This window comes from Staurois parvus, unplaced genomic scaffold (genome assembly GCF_062004578.1).
Source record: "Staurois parvus isolate SC_StPar_1 unplaced genomic scaffold, SC_StPar_1.0 ptg000437l, whole genome shotgun sequence".
NCBI lineage: Eukaryota > Metazoa > Chordata > Amphibia > Anura > Ranidae > Staurois > Staurois parvus.
Window position 1 is genome coordinate 594819 of NW_028318233.1, and position 18083 is coordinate 612901.

The window sequence follows — 18083 nt, forward strand, 5'->3', positions numbered from 1 at the left end:
GGCACCCTTCCATGCCATCATGTCCTGGTTCTCTACAGCATCTGCTGATGTCACCAAGATCGATGTTTAAAAGGCAAGCAGTATTGCAATTAGCCTTTCTCTTGGTGTATCCAGGATGGCGAGGCTACAGTATGGATCTGCAAGTGAAGCAAACATGGTTGCCCTATGACCAATATCTTAGAATAGAGGGCTTCTCATCCAGCCTCTGAAGGCCTCCCCTCTGTTAACAGGAAAGGCAAGTTTAACTAGACAACATGACAGCAGCCTAATAAACTCAAAAGCATGGGTGCCTATTAGTTGCACCCATTTCAGAAATGGGGTCCCTTGATATTGAGGGCAGAACGGAATCTGAAAAATCTAAAAAACAAAATAGACTATAGAGGCACACAGATTTCAGTACAATGAGTAGTCTTTATTTTCATGTGTTTTCCAAGATCTGGCATCTTTCTAAAGAAATCACTGCTTAGGCTAATTTGCCTCCCTCTGGAAAATTCTCTTTCCTATGCTCAGTGGTAATGGATGACATCAACCATCCCTGGAACTTTCATCTAATATATGTATTTACTCCTTCTGCTGAATGCACCTGTACCTGGCTGGACAGTAATGCACATATTTGTCACACAAATAAAGAATGTATCCAGTCCTGCTTACAATGGTCAGTTAGACACATTTTACTCGGTTTCATCTTTCTATACCAGTAAAAACATTCTTTGCAATTGTCAAAAAAACCCCTAATGTTTCTGTTTTGTTTTCCATGATGCTTTCATTCCCAAATTTTCAAGGATACTTATATAAAACTTGTTCACCGGCATCTTGAGGGAATGATGTAAATATGAAAGCGTGGCTTACAGGGGTGGAACATAACCCGTTCATGTACTGATATGAGGTTATGGAATGATAATTGTGTTATTAAACTTGATGAAAAAGTTAGGTGAGGAAGTATATTGAGCTCAGTTTTAGAAAGATTTAGCTTTAGAAGTGGGGTGTCATCCATACTGTTATGTCAGTTCTACTTTATTATAGGTGAGAACTTTGTGGAAGAGGTTTTCCAGTTGTAGAATGAATAGTATATTAAATAGCAGTAGAATTAAAAAGAAATATACTGTATAATGCACAGATATCCAAAACAAGAAACAGAGAAAGCTATAAGGCTGACTGCAGTTTAAAAAGAACAGAAATCTAAATGGTACTAAGACAAATAAAATACAACTATAAACATGCTACACTTTACAATTAGTCAGGTAGGAAAAAAATCTTTATGTACATGATAATAAGGGTATGAAGTACATGAAAAAAGCCTAATATATGCAATCAAATTAAATTTTGAGGGCACACCAATCACTAACAATAAAAAAAAAAATTACAAAAACATTCAGGGGTAGTTTTTTTAATGATAGTTTTTCTTGCATTGAAAGTTGCTGATATATATTTATATTCTGTTGATACTGGACTTAAATTGTGTCTAATCCCAAAACTTTTTTTTTTTGGATGGAGTAGGAATCAATAAGAACCCATCAGGTGTCCTCTCTGGGAAAATCCATTCTATTTATCCTGGTGACCATTATTAGATATAGGGGAAATATACTGATGAGGATACTTGTCAACACTTAGGGGTCTATTTATAAAAGATAAAAAAAAATTTGCATGAATGTCAAAGGCATTTGTGCAAATTGTACAAAAAACCCATTATTTTTTCTAAGAGATTATTGCCTGTATTGTCAATTCCATCTAGTGGCCAAAATGTGATATAGTTTTCTGAAATACCTCAATAAGAAAACACTTCATTTCAGCCACTACCTTGAGCTGATGATACAGACACTAATTTATCAGAAAAAATAAAGAACATTTCATTTCAGTCAGCATCACAATGCTTTTGACATTTGTGCAACAAATGTTTTATAAATCGACCCCTTAGCCTGTTCTCCTAAAGGAAATCTATCCTCATGCTGAAAAGTTTTCCTCTAACTTCCAGTCCTATGGAGACAACTGTCTGAGGGGATTTACCCTCAATTTTTGGAGATTTCATCTAATTTTTCTCTTGCGTATCCTTTACAGGAAGACACAGAAAAAAAAAAATCTGACTGATGTTTTAAATCCCCACTCTGGACAAAATGTCCCCACAATCCCTCCCTTTCACCCTCCTCTAACCCATCCTGCCAGGCCTAGTGGGTTACTTACCTTGTGAAACCAGTCCAGGTCCCACACTTCCACTGTTTATGTGTAGGCAGACCACTCTAGCACTGCAATAGTCTCCTGAGATTGCCGCCCCACCCCCCCTTCCCATTTCCCTTCACTGATATCAGCTTTCTTGATCCTGAGAAGACCCCCTTGCTAGCCATCCAACAGAACTGTCCACGTCATGCATGCAGTGACAAAAGGACCCATGCTTGAAGTAAACAGAAGTGGAGAAGACTCTAGCCAGAGCATCATATGACAGCTCTTACAGGTAAGTAAAAAGGTCTTTTAAATAGGGTTGTTATTTTTTTAGTACAGCAGTTAGTTATAGGCTGGTGGGCAAGGGATTATATTATCCTGGAATGGGGGCGTTAAACTTTTCCGACTATATTCAAAATTAAAGAAGTTTAAACTACAAAGATACATTATTATAAATAAACCTTTTTAAATATATGGACATCTCTTGGTAGGTCTTAAGCAAAGGTGGTCAACTGCACTTGTAACCTTTCCATTCTTGCAGGAAGAAGAGCCACCATTTCCTTAGTAAGTTCCAACTCGGTTTCCACTGATTTCACAGCTTCCTCATCAATTGCACAGTAATCTACTAGGAATGTATAGTAATTTAGAGACGTTTGCATGTTCTCCAGTTGTTTCTTAGGATCACTGGAAATTAGCTTTCCATAGAGGCGTGCAATGTGGAATTTGGCTACCAAAGCAGGACGGAGAACATCCTCTTGGAGCTTCTCAGGGAACTTCTTATCTGGGCTTCGTAGCGAATCCAAAAACATCTCATAAAATTTGATTGCAGATTGTGCCAGGCTGTTGATTTTTTTGATTGTGTGAGAGTCCATCTCATCTAGCTTATTACCAATTGCTACTTTTAAATCCATCATCTCATAATATGTGTCAGCCAACTCAAACTGAAGCTGTCTACAAATTAGGAGATAGAACTGTGGGTTTAGCTCCTTACATAGTGGTTCCAACATATCTATCCTACGTTTGTGCATTTTACAACGCCGCTCATAGTCTTCCTCAAAGAAAGCCAGAACCTTAAACAGAACACTGTGGTCCTGGATAACTTCAATGTGATCTGTAACATGTCCGTCCAGCTGAAAGTATTCTTTGGCTTCGTTTATATAATTTTGCCCCACTAGAAAAACCTCCCTGGCTTCTTTGAAGTCTAGAGGAAGAGAGCATTCAACTTTTTCTTCAACAGCTAAAATGGAGTCATATATGTCACTTGATCCAAATAGGACAGCCTTCTTCCTGCCCTTCTCCTTCTCATCTTCTTCTTTTCTACGTTTAGCTTTAAGTTCTTCTTGAAGCTCAACATCAAGTTCACCTATGCTGTCCTATTGAAAAAAAAAAGAAAAGTGGATCATAAATTTTAGAATGTAAAGAAGGAAGCCACCATCTGTAACAAACATACCTGTTAAAAAAAAAAATCAATCCATGTGAAATAAAAAGCTACTTGTAACTAGCAGTCTATATTTTTATTATGAGATTTTTACATTTCTTAAGTGCTACACAGACACTTGAATCATCACAATTATCTAAAAGTATACAACACATTGTTTTTTAGGGAGTTTTGGGAACCTTGTATTTAAAGCTGTATCCACCAATGGGCATGAAAGTACCCCACAATCTTCTCTCCTCACTCTTCTTACATATGACTCCTAGGCCTATGGAAACCTCATTTACAGGAAAAGCCAACAAGCAGTGTTGGAATCAGATCAGACAAAAGATTCCATTCAAAACTATATGCCGATTCTTGTATGGTCTTCCTTCTTTGTAAGGTATTGTATATCCAGGCTACTGCAGCTAGTTGCCTTTTGTACATATAAAACTTTCTATTATCTTTTAGTCTAAAATGAACTTGTTAAATTATTTGCTAATACAGGAAATAATATCAGTTACCTCAAGTTTTTTACGTGCATCCTGCAATAAATTGATACAATATTTCACCCAGCATCTGGCTATTTCAGCTTTTTTTTGTCTGAGTTGATCAAGGCGCTCCTGTTCAGCTTCATCTGTATAAAAATATAAAAGGAAATGAAACAACATATTATGAAACTCAACCTTAGCTAGAAGACATTAAGAATAATGCAAGGGTTCACCATTTCATTTAGAATTCAGAAGTCAGCAGACTAAATCCAGTTTACAAAAAGCAATCAGGGCATCAATTTACATTAGTCACAATAGAAAGGCTATAATCCATCATGCAATCTGGCTTCAGCTACATATGTTATCTGCCGCCTACTTCAGAGGGACAATAACACAAGACAACTAACACAATGATTCGGGAAAAAAGTGGCAGGACTCAGAATCTTAAAGCGGCTATAAAGGCTCAAGGTTTTTTACCTTCATGCATTCTATGCATGAAGGTAAAGAACCTTCTCTGTGCAGTAGACCCCCTGCCCACCCCCCAATAGTCACCTAAGTCCCCTCTTGATCCAGGGATGTGTACTGGAGTCTCGGCTATGCCGGGTCTCCCTCTCCTCATTGGCTGAGAGTAGCAGAAGACATTGGCTCCCATTGCTGTCAATCACAGCCAGTGAGCCAATAAGAAGACAGAGGGCGGGACTGAGCCACGGCTCCGTGTGTGAATGGACACACAGAGCAGCGGGTGCCTCCATAGCTGCTTGTTGTGGGGGCACCCGACAGGAGGGAGGAGCCAGGAGCGCTGGTGGGGGACCTGAGAAAAGGAGAATTGGGGCTACTTTGTGCAAAACCACAGCACAGAACAGGTAAATATAGACATGTTTGTTATTAAAAATAAAAAAAAATGAGGCCTTTAGTATCACTTTAAGCTGGCTATACTGTACATGTACTGAAAACCAGCCAAAATACGGAACATATGTACTGCTGTCTATGCAACAGATGTCTAATGACCAACTTCTGTTGAATGGTCCTACTGGAGATCCAGCATTCAAACAGGGCTGACCTGTGTATTCTGGGGGTGGGGGTATTCACATTGTTTGTGTGGATGCGACGACCTGCGAGATTGTTTTGTTTACCCTACTGGTTAAAAAAAAGAAAAAAACTCTGCATGGAAAAACTATTCATATATACCCTGCTATAGAGGGGGGAGAATCAGGATTAAGATGGTAGTGCAAACATAGAATCTTTAGGAGGGAAGGGGGTCAGGCGGTGATGGAAGGATTGGAATATGCAACACAAAACGTCAAACACTTCCCAAATGGTGAATGTGAGCGGACATTATACACAATTTATACAAGCAGAATACATTACCAAACTGAGAACATACCTTCTTGAGCAGCTTCAGGGGAAGGAGTCTGTCCAGCTTTGCTAAAGATAACATTTGCAGCAGCAAGACAGTGCCTGGATTCCATGTAGCATTGCTGTGTATTATAACAGAACATTCATTCAGAAATAATAAAAACTTTGTCAGATGGGCTATTTAAGGGGATTGGGACAGCTAATATTGAAAATATCTAGACAGGCAGTTAGCAGGATCCCATTTAAGGGAAAAACATCATCTACCCATCTATATCTCTAATATATATCCTCTTTTTGTACATTGATGTTGAATCAATTAACCCATGCCCTCTCATTTACAGTTTATGTAGTGCCTACTCTCCCTACCAATTTTACAAATAGTAGACCTCTAAAAATTGGCTAGGATGTTCAATTGCATGTGTTCACTGCTGTGTAAAAGACAGAACCATGGACAACCAACTGCTGATGCTACAAAATAGACTAAGGGCTCAGGTACGTGGATGTACAGAAGACTCAGATATGACCACATGCACACTGGACATTTCTAACGCTGATCTTAGGGGCATCTGGTGTACTTTTGTTTTCTGCCTCTAAACGCACCTGCATGTTAGCCTATAAGTTCATGTACACCTAGACCAGGGTTTGAAAAGGCCGCTCGCCAAATGCGAGGAGAAATTCCTCTGTGGCGAGCGGTGAGCACAAATGAAGCATGGAGCGACTGCACCTGCGCTCCAAGCCTCATTGTGAAGCCGAGTTCCGGTTTACAACTTCTGGTTTCCGGCTTCTGCGGCACCACCGCCGAGGGGACAGGTGCAGGAGAGGTCCGCTCTCCTCCGCTGAGAGGAGACACCCTCTCCACTGCCGCGGGGGACTGGGGGGGACAGTAAGTACTGTATACAACATTTCATATCACTATAATGGAGTACAGGGGAGCTGGGATATACATTACTGTGTACACGTCATATCACTATAATGGAGTACAGGGGAGCTGGGATATACATACTGTATACATGTCATATCACTATAATGGAGTACAGGGGAGCTGGGATATACATTACTGTATACATGTCATATCACTATAATGGAGTACAGGGGAGCTGGGATATACATTACTGTATACATGTCATATCACTATAATGGAGTACAGGGGAGCTGGGATATACATTACTGTATACATGTCATATCACTATAATGGAGTACAGGGGAGCTGGGATATACATACTGTATACATGTCATATCACTATAATGGAGTACAGGGGAGCTGGGATATACATTACTGTATACATGTCATAGCACTATAATGGAGTACAGGGGAGCTGGGATATATATTACTGTATACATGTCATATCACTATAATGGAGTACAGGGGAGCTGGGATATATATTACTGTATACATGTCATATCACTATAATGGAGTACAGGGGAGCTGGGATATACATTACTGTATACATGTCATATCACTATAATGGAGTACAGGGGAGCTGGGATATACATTACTGTGTACAGTTTTTTATTTTGGACTATTTATTCTAAAGAAAAATGTAATTTCATAAGCTATAAGGGGTCGTGGTTGGGGGCGGGCCAGGGGTGGGGTTTGGGGTGGGCCAGGGGTGGGGTTGGGGCGGACCTAGGCATGGTTGGGTAGGGCAACTGGTGGAGAGTAAGTTTTGTGACTGTCTAGTAGGTCTGGACTCGAAATTGTAACCCCTGACCTAGACATTTGGAGGAGTCCAAAGGCAGGGGTGTTTAGAGGTAGGAAAAAAAACAAACAAACACTGCCAGCACATCCAGGAGCAGTGGCATTTTTGCAGAAAAAAAAACTTACCGCATGTAAACGCTTCTAAACGCACATCAATGCAAGGCGCATTTAACACCTGAGCATTTATTAATTTCAATGTCTGGGAAAAAAAAATACTATTACTGCCACTGAAATTAATTAACAAGCGCTTGACGCACAAGTGTCGTGTTTTTTCTTGCCAAAACACCACTGCCAGGACAAAAGGAGAGATGGCCAAAGTGCCCAGTGTGCATGAGGCCTATGCAGTTTGCTTTCAGGTGCTTCTGCATTGCTCTGACTTGATTCTGAGTTGTTCAGTTTACCATTGCATAAGGAGTCGCTGCAAGTCATTTCTGAGTTGTTTCAAGTTTCTTTTGTATGTGCAGTGAATTATAGGAGAGAGAAAAAGCAGTTTAAATGCAAACAAAAGCCTGGTACATAGGTCTTTATGCTCACAACAGCAGAAATGATTTAGTAAAGATCATCTTTGGATGTACAAAGAAAAATATTACAAACAACAGCCCTTACACAAAAGAAACTAAACCAGATCTGCTAAGCTTGTTTTTATGTCCAAGGTACACAACCCCTACACAGAATAATTCCAGAAAACACATTTTTGGGAGTTTTTCTAAATTTCTTGTTACAGTTTGTAATAGTGTTGGGGTAGTTTTCAGAAACATGACCAGCTGTTTGAGTTGCCCTCAGTAATGCAGCCAAATTCAAAGCAATTTGGGATACCACTCAGGCCCAGAATTTTTAGGATGAAAAAGTCATTAACATGGAACCACATTGTATCTGAGCGCCACAAACAAAAACACTATTGAATTCATTATTAATATTCAAAGTAAACTCCCCCATCAATGTCTCTATTCTATATTTTGCTCAGAAATCACTTTGAAAAACACCCCCTAGCATTTCTGGCCATGGCCACCTTGAATAAGGGCAGATTATTTATGTAGCATTTACAGGGGTTAGACAAAAAATGGAAACACTACATGATTTGCAGGTGTGAAAGTGATGACAAGTTTCGCATTGATGTAACATTCTTTTGCTCCTGCTGTGTGATGAGACACCTAGCTAACCAGTGGAAAGCCTCACTTTCGTTGTACACTGCTAGTAATACGAAGTCATGTCAGCTCTTACTGAGCTTCAAAGAGGGCAGGTTTTGGTGCTCACTTAACTGGTGCCTCTGTGACTGAAGTTGAAAATTTGCCGTGTCGGGAGGAACAGTATGAAAGGTTGAGACAGCATATACAGTTTCCAGGAAAAAATCGTCGACATGGTCAACTGACTGGAAAGAGACAAAAGGACATGGCGTAGGATTTTGACCTGGAATAAGTAAACAACTGCTGTAAAAGTGACTGCAGAGCTCAATCTTAGTCCCGTGAAGACTGAGATTGAACTCTGCTGTCACTTTTGCAGCACTTGTTTCCATTTTTTGTCTAACCCGTGTGTGTGTGTGTGTGTGTGTGTGTGTGTGTGTGTGTGTGTGTGTGTGTGTGTGTGTATGTATATATATCTGACAAAGTGTCAGAAAAAGTAAAAATAAGTATTCAAAAGAAATAGCTCATCAAAAACATTATTAACTTACCTTTCCCAGATAGTACTGTGATAAAGTGGCTGCATTGATTGCCCATTCCACTGGGTTGTAGCCATCATATTCCAGCTGCCTCTGCAGTGTTGTATGACAGTACTGAGCCGCCTTCTCATCCTGCTTCAAATGTTTGTAGACTTGCGCTAGATAGTACATTGTATGGGTGTACACACGCTCAAACCTGAAAATTTTAAAGAGTTAACTACTAATTGGTAAGGAGGATCTAAGGGTGTATATATTGATATAGTAGCATATTCTGCAAAATCTCCTGAAGAAGCCAAATAGATAAAAAATGGCCAGGGTTGTTTAATGTCATTAAAACTTATGTGAGTAAATAAATCTTAATTATACATTGAGATCTAAAATATTGTGCTCTTATCATGCGTTTACAGAGACAATTCCTTATTTTGGTCTCTGAGTTCATATTGGTGTGTAGATACTCCCGGGGGATGGGGGTAGGACTTTAAAAACCAAAAAAGAAGTAAGATTTGCTATATAGTGTAGTAAGATCCCAGTCTTTCATTGTTTCACTTGCTCTCCTCTCAATAATAAGTGTTAATAAAGTTGCAGGGAAAAAAAAATTATTTTTCAGTTACTAGGCCTGCATAATACTGGAAAGCATTTTTATCTTGCAGCATGTAGTTCACTTTAAGCCTGTAGGCATTAGGCCTGGGTGCAAAGAATAATGTTTGGATGATCCCTACTCCAGCATGTGCTAGTTATTTTTCTCTATGACCAAGCCTGCAACAGAGCAGGTAAGAGAAGGACTGGGCATGGCAAAAAAAGGCAGCTAAATATCCTTGTATCTGATGTCTAATTTTTTACATTTTTTGTTGTGAAGGCAAGTGGGGGAAGAATAAGAGATTTTACATATAATGTAATTTACTCTTTAAAAAACAAACCTCATGGGAAGGAGACCTGAATGTCACTTATGACCTATCCGATTGGCAAGATATCGCTCTTGCATTATCTAAAGTTTCCATCAACACAACTCTAATTGGAGCAAACTACAAAACGTTATTAAGATGGTGTCATACAATAGTGCCGCGCATATATCTCTATAACCTCATATATAAATTAAAGCACCCAAACCATGTGATTATGCAACAATAGAAAATACACTGAATACAGCCTAAGAGTCCATAATGTGTGCTTGATTCGTGCGTTTATAATTTGTTCCCAAACCATTAGGATGGTACTTGGTCCCTACTCAGACTGCGAGGATGCATCCATCTGCCTCACCGATGTGCTTCCAGTGTTGTGGCCAGATGGGTTCTATGTATCACATCTGGTGGCAATATCCGATAGCAACCACATTTTGGATCCACATGTTTAATTTCATTTATTCGGTGATGGGGGGTGAATATTCACACATCTCTGGAGACGGCCCTCTTTCATAAATCCCCGAATACTGCTCCCAGAAAGTTCCCTACCTATATGCCGTTGGCAGCGAGAATTCCCATAGCTAGACATTGGAGGCAATCGGTCATCCCGTTTGACTATGTTAAGAATAAACTGAATTGGATTATGATGAACGACAGACTCACCTATATTCTACACAATACTAGAAAATGTGATACAACATGAGACGCGTGGATTCAATATATTTTGCGTGCCTTAATGTCTCCTGACTTGACGCTATCTTTTTATATTCCCTTTTCTTTATTATTATTTATTTATTTCAGGTACTTATACAGCGCCGTCAATTTACGTAGCACTTTACATACATATATTGTACATTCACATCAGTCCCTAACCCTCAAGGGGCGTACAATCTAAGGTCCCTAACTCACATTCATACATACACATACTAGGGCCAATTTAGACAGAAGCCAATGAACCTACCTGCATGTCTTTATTCTTTATCATTCCCTTTTTCTGTCCTGTTGGGCTGGTTATGCCTAATTCCTATATGTTCTACAACATTTGTCATGCCTCAAATGACACTTACTCTGTGTGTAATCTCAGGTCCACAAACAGTGGTTCTTCCCCTTCCATTAAGTCCCCTAACTCCCCCCCCCCCGTTCCCTTTCCAGCTTCCCTCCCTCCGCCACTTTGTCCGTCCCCTATATATGGTTAGATAAAATGATGTGGACTGTTTATTTGGATTATCCAATAGCTACTCTACAGAGTCCCTAGTTTCCTGTTACGTGCCCAGGGGCGGACTGACAACTCATGGGGCCCCCGGGCAATAGGGGATCATGGGGCCCCCGAGTCCTTGACCAAACTGAAAAAAGCCTATGAAAAAGGTACCAGGGGCATCTCATGGGGCCCCCTACTGACCCTGGGCCCTCAGGCAGTGCCCGCGTTTCCAAATGGTCGGTCCGCCCCTGTACGTGTCTTATGTCTCATAAACCATGTTCTTTGTGTTATATCGAAAACGACTCATTGTGACATGACGATTGTTTACTTGTTCTCGTATTTCAAAAACTGTTCCATAAAAACTATTGGAATATAAAAAAACAAACCTCTTTGATCTTTCCTGGTCAGTGAGTTTCTGCTCCTCAGGTGTAAAATGTTCATCTGGATCCACTGGGGGCTTGCCAATCTGAAAAATAAATGTTGTTTCTACACAGAAAATAAAAAATGAGAATAAAATAACGTATGACCAGTTTAAGAAAGAGGTTTTGAAAATATTCAAGCAAACCTACTTGGTAGGTTAAGTATAAGCAAGGAATAATAAAATGGTAAGAAAATGTACTTCTTCCCCGGGGGTAGAAAAATGCTTTATTGGACAAATTTTCTTTTTCCCCCCCCCCCCCATTATTTTGTGCCGCACACCCCCCATTATGACACCAACAAAACCCAAAGAATAGTTACAGTAGTATAAGCATTCTAGGTTCAACAATGACCTGACATCACTAGAAAGGCAAGCAATTTAGAAGACAGGGACTTACTTTTTTCATATACTGACAGTACAAAGACTCAGCAGATTCCAGGTATCTCTGTCCAATCATGATCTCCCCTCTCTCAGCCCAGAGAATTCCAAGATTATTCTGGAAAACAGAAAAACATCTGAAGATTACAGCACTTGTTGTAGAATTACAAAAAGATACAAATTATCCACCAGATTAGTCTTCACCATGGCATATAAAAAGGACAAAATGCTACAAGGTGATTGTATTAAATAGCTGTTGAAGTAAAAAAAAAATTAAAGAAACATCAGCTCAACATTCTAACTTAACCACTTGCCCTCTGGAAGGTTTTACTCCCTTCATAACCTGGGCATTTTTTTCATATTCAGCACTGCCCTACTTTACCTGGCAATTGCTCGATCATACGACACTGTACACAAATGAAATTTATACCATTTTTTTCACACAAATAGAGATTTCTTTTGGTGGTATTTGATCACCACTGGGTTTTTCATTTTTATTGTATAAAATGAAAAAAAAGACAGAAAATGTTGAGGGAAAAAAAGCTATATTTACTGTTATGAAACATTTCCAATTAAAAATAAATAAATCAACATTTCTTCATAAAATTTAGGACAAAATGTAGTCTGCTACATGTCTTTGGTAAAAAGAAATCCCATCAGAGTATAATATTTGGTTTGTGCAAAAGTTACAGCATCTACAAACTAAGGTATATATATATATATATACAGTCAGGTCCATAAATATTGGGACATTGACACAATTCTAACATTTTTGGCTCTAGACACCACCACAATGGATTTGAAATGAAAAAAAAAACAAGATGTGCTTTAACTGCAGACTGTCAGCTTTAATTTGAGGGTATTTACATCCAAATCAGGTGAACGGTGTAGGAATTACAACAGTTTGCATATGTGCCTCCCACTTGTTAAGGGACCAAAAGTAATGGGACAATTGGCTTCTCAGCTGTTCCATGGCCAGGTGTGTGTTATTCCCTCATTATCCCAATTACAATGAGCAGATAAAAGGTCCAGAGTTCATTTCAAGTGTGCTATTTGCATTTGGAATCTGTTGCTGTCAACTCTCAAGATGAGATCCAAAGAGCTGTCACTATCAGTGAAGCAAGCCATCATTAGGCTGAAAAAACAAAACAAACCCATCAGAGAGATAGCAAAAACATTAGGCGTGGCCAAAACAACTGTTTGGAACATTCTTAAAAAGAAGGAACGCACCGGTGAGCTCACCAACACCAAAAGACCCGGAAGACCACGGAAAACAACTGTGGTGGTTGACCAAAGAATTCTTTCCCTGGTGAAGAAAACACCCTTCACAACAGTTGGCCAGATCAAGAACACTCTCCAGGAGGTAGGTGTATGTGTGTCAAAGTCAACAATCAAGAGAAGACTTTTTCCAGGGTCCTTTTCTAACCTCCTGGATGAGTGATCGTTGTGCTTTTGGAGTAATTTTGGTAGGCCGGCCACTCTTGGGAAGCTTCACGACTGTTCTAAGTTTTCTCCATTTGTGGATAATGGCTCTCACCATGGTTCACTGGAGTCTTTGTAACCCTTTCCAGATTGATACATGACATTTCCTTTGTTCCTCATCTGTTCTTGAATTTCTTTAGATCCCGGTATGATGTGTTCCTTTTTTACATCTTTTAAGTTATTTTTTGATTCAACAGGTCTGGCAGCAATCTGGCCATGGTGTGGCAAGTGAAATTTAACCAGGCTTTCCAAAAAATGTGGTTAATCACAGTTCATTCATGATTTAGCAAGTTGGGGGGGGGGGGGGCAATTACTATTTCACATAGAGCCAGGCAGGTTTTGGACAGCTTTGTTCCCTAATTAATAAAATCATCATTTACAAGCTGCATTTTGTATTTACTTGGTTTATCTTTGTGTAATATTAAAATTTGTTTGATGATATGAACCTTTTAAGTGTGACAAATATGCAAAAAACAAAAATTAGGAGGGGGCAAATACTTTTCACGTTTGCGCATATGTGTCACTGTGCCTGCCCAAGTGGACCCGCCACAGTAACGGGCAGTCTGGATGCATTTCTGCATGCGCATTTTTTATGCGTTCCAGTGCAGTTTTTTTATGCGTTACAGATGATATTTTTCCTCCTTTTTAAGGGTCATTTGGGGTCCAGTGTGTTTTTGATGCATTTTACCACATTCCAGTACAGTTCTGTGCATGAAAAATGCAGCATGTTATACTTTTTTTTTCTGGAACCGAAACGCACTGGAACTGCAAGAACTGGTGTGAACCATGCCATTGAAAACCATGTAACATACTTTTTGTACGTTTTGGATGCAGAAAAAAAACAAAAAAAAACCAAAAACACAGTGGAAGACAAGTAGTGTGAACCAACCCTAAATGTACAGCAGTGGAGCGCCATGCGGTTAAAGAATATGTAAACCCAACATTTTATATTCCTGACACGTGCCTGCTGTACCATGTACTTGTATGAAAAAGTATCCTGTTCTCTTCGTGTTGCTTCTGTTGTGTGAAATCCCTGGGGTTCCTGCCAGCCCCTCTACTTTCCTGTTAAAAACTGATCATACTAGGCAGGAGAGCACAGCATGGTCAGTTCTCTTGATGTGCTGGGAACTCAGCCTGCTCTCCAATGATCAAAATTTGACATCCCTCCTCCCTCAGCCATTCACTGGGAAGATCAGTGTACTGCTCTTTATCCTTCAGCTCTCTGTTCTCAGCTGCATGAGGAGCTTAGAGGGAATGTGATCAATTATACAAGAAGGCAAAAAAAAAAAAAAAAAGTATTTATAATGTTTTTTATATCTATACACAAATGTTTTGCATTTCATTTCTATTTTAAACTGTAAGGGCTGTTTTATAAGGTGAGGGTTTATATATACACTTTAAAGTACACTTATGCCACTGAAATATTTACACAATCCTTAAAACACAATAATGTGCAGCATTTTGATTTATTGTTGGTGTTTAACACTTTATGTGTACAGCTCATTATTATTGACAGGAGCAAGATTGTAATTGTACAGACTGGGCCAATCACAGCCCATCTGTACCATGTGATCAGCTATGGCCAATCACAGCTGATCACGACAAAAACTACTAAATGAATCAGTTTCATTCAGTGAAAATGCTTGCTTATTCCAATAAAATTAGTTGGTATAAGCAATCATAATGTGTAAAAAAAAAAAATCCTGATCACTTGCCCAGAGTAGTGCAATGTTACTACAGTAACACTGTTCTGCTCTGGTCACAGGAGTAGAAAAAAAAAATCATAAAATTTTTTAAAAAGTAATAAAAAAAATTAAAAGAGGAATTAAACAAAATTCTGAAAATTGTTATTTTTTTTAACATACTGTCGCCAGTCAGTGTCACTGATCACTGCTGCACCAGTTATATGATGCTGTACTGCATTGGTGTATTAAAAATTAAAAAAAAAAACACCCTGAAACTTTTTTCCCCCCATTTCTTCATTTTTCCACAAAATTATGCTAAAAAAATTACTAACTTCAAAAAGACTCTCCATGCCTCTTATTAAAGACCTCAGGCTGTCTACTTTCCTGAAAGCGGTCATTTTGGGGGGTGTTTTTACTCTCCTGGCGTTTTCGGGCCTCAAGACATTAGATCAACCATCAGTACATCAGGATTTCTCAGTTTTGTAGATACTGTATATACCATGGTTTGTGGACTCTAATCCTACCAACTAAATAATAAACACTGGTTTGGATTATCTCACCAAAGACATGTAGCAGAATACATTTTGCTCAAAATTTGTGCAGAAAGATTATTTATTTGCAAAATGTTATAACAGAAACAAGGAAAAGGGCATTTTTTTTCATTTTCGGTCTTTTTTTCATTTATAGAGCAAAAAATAAAAAACCGAGTAATGATTACATACCACCAATAGAAATCTATTTGTGTGAAATAAATTATACAAATTTTCTATGTGTACAGTGTTGCATGACCGCGCAATTGTCATGAAAAGTGCAACAGTGCTGAAAGGTGGAAATTGGTCTGGACAGGAAGGGGGTATAAGTGCCCGGTAAGCAAGTGGTGAAAACAAACAATTACTGACCTCTCTAGCCGCATGTACTCTGAAGTAATTCAGTCTCAAAGATCACAACAGAGACTCCGAAGTCAGGTTTCGGTGTGCTTCTAACACACACCTGAGCCTGGATGTAGGTGGAGACAATTCTACACAGTGCACGCACCTGAGTCTGAATGTAGACGGTGACAATTCTACACAGTGCACGCACCTGAGTCTGAATGTAGACGGTGACAATTCTACACAGTGCACGCACCTGAGTCTGAATGTAGACGGTGACAATTCTACACAGTGCAAACACCTGAGTCTGGATGCAGACGGAGACAATTCTACACAGTGCACGCAGCTGAGCCTGGATGAGGGAGGAGACAATTCTACACAGTGCACGCAGCTGAGCCTGGATGTAGGCGGAGACAATTCTACACAGTGCACGCAGCTGAGCCTGGATGTAGGCGGAGACAATTCTACACAGTGCACGCAGCTGAGCCTGGATGTAGGCGGAGACAATTCTACACAGTGCACGCAGCTGAGCCTGGATGTAGGCGGAGACAATTCTACAAAGTGCACGCAGCTGAGCCTGGATGTAGGCGGAGACAATTCTACACAGTGCACGCAGCTGAGCCTGGATGTAGGCGGAGACAATTCTACACAGTGCACGCAGCTAAGCCTGGATGTAGGCAGAGACAATTCTACACATTGCAAACACCTGAGTCTGGATGTAGACGGAGACAATTCTACACAGTGCACGCAGCTAAGCCTGGATTGTAGGTGGAGACAATTTTACACAGTGCATGCAGCGGAGCCTGAATGCAGGCGGAGACAATTCTACACTGTGTACGCGCCTGAGCCTGAATGTGGCGGAGACAATGCTACACAGTGCACGCGCCTGGATGTGGGCGGGGACAAAGCTACACAGTGCACGCACCTGAGCCTGGATGTGGGCGGGGACAATTCTACACAGTACACGCGCCTGAGCCTGGACGTGGGTGGAGACAATGCTACACAGTGCACGCGCCTGAGCCTGGATGTGGGCGGAGACAATGCTACACAGTGCACGCGCCTGAGCCTGGATGTAGGCGGAGACAATTCTACAGAGTGCACACACCTGAGCCTGGATGTAGGCGGAGACAATTCTACACAGTGCACGCGCCTGAGCCTGGATGTGGGTGGAGACAATGCTACACAGTGCACGCGCCTGAGCCTGGATGTAGGCGGAGACAATTCTACAGAGTGCACGCACCTGAGCCTGGATGTAGGCGGAGACAATTCTACAGAGTGCACGCACCTGAGCCTGGATGTAGGTGGAGACACAGTCATGTGACAGGCGGTGTTTCTCCAGGAAGCGGGTCCCCTTCACTAGGTGCTCCTCCCCGGCAGACATCTCCTCGGTCTCGGTGTGGTTCACCCCCAGGCGGAATTCAATGACGGCCCGGCGTGCAGCCAGGATCCCCTGTGTATCCTCATCCTGTGCTCCGTCATCCTGCCGCTCCCCGCTCTCCTCCTCCGCCCCCAGCAGAGCCCGCACCTCCCGCAGGAGCTCCCGGGCCCGGTACTTGGAGCGGTAAGGCTCGGTCTCCGGATCGTCTTTGGACTCCATCTCGGAGGCGGTGATTGCCCTCTGGTACGTATCACACACTCGGCGCCAGTAATCTGCCATCTTGCTGTATTGAAGTGACGTCCGCGGAATACGGTATAGCCTCAAAGAGATCTCCTGCCGGCACTGCGCATGCGCGGCTTCTTTCCCATCCCCCCACCTATTGATCGTGTTGGAGCTGAGCGGCGCGAGGGATTAACCCCGCACCTGCCGGGCAATATTATCTGTGGACGGAGGTTCATCCCTTCCTCCCCCCGCTCTGCGCCTGCCTGCGCTCCCCGCTCCCTACCTGCCTGCGCTCCCCGCTCCCTACCTGCCTGCGCTCCCCACTGCACTCCCCGCTCTGCGCCTGCCTGCGCTCCCCACCTGCGCTCCCCGCTCTGCGCCTGCCTGCGCTCCCCACTCTGCTCTTTTATGTCAATAAATATTTTGTAACCTCTCTGCTTCTGTTTAATTGTGATGCTATTGGCCATGGCTGGGAAAGAAGAAGATCCCTCTGTGTGTGTTCTTCCTGGACCTTAGGTTCACACTTACCCCTGGTTCACATTTGTGCGGGCTGTGATTTGCACATTTGTGTTCATTTGAATGGACTCCTGTGTCCCGGGACACATAGGGAAGAAGTCCCTGCACCAGTGGCATTCTGAGACGGAAGCGCGGGGGATGCATGCAGCACCTGATGACTCTGGACCTGCTCCATGAAAAGGTAAGTTGTAAATTAAGTCGACGATCCCGCAGGATGGATCGGATCTGTGGACTGGCGAGCATAATGGATCGGAGTCCGATCCAATA

General features: G+C 41.3%; 1 protein-coding gene across 1 annotated transcript; it reads right to left on the bottom strand.

The window, feature by feature from the left end:
• Window positions 1–391: 391 nt before the first annotated feature.
• On the bottom strand, window positions 392–17465 carry KIFBP (kinesin family binding protein). Its single transcript, XM_089687739.1, has 7 exons — window positions 16986–17465; window positions 11684–11782; window positions 11255–11334; window positions 8784–8967; window positions 5444–5537; window positions 4093–4205; window positions 392–3527 (listed from the first exon to the last, which is right to left on the bottom strand). The coding sequence occupies exons 1-7, from the start codon at window positions 17355–17357 to the stop codon at window positions 2649–2651; spliced, it is 1821 nt and encodes a 606-aa protein (XP_089543865.1). The 5' UTR covers window positions 17358–17465; the 3' UTR covers window positions 392–2648.
• Window positions 17466–18083: the final 618 nt, after the last annotated feature.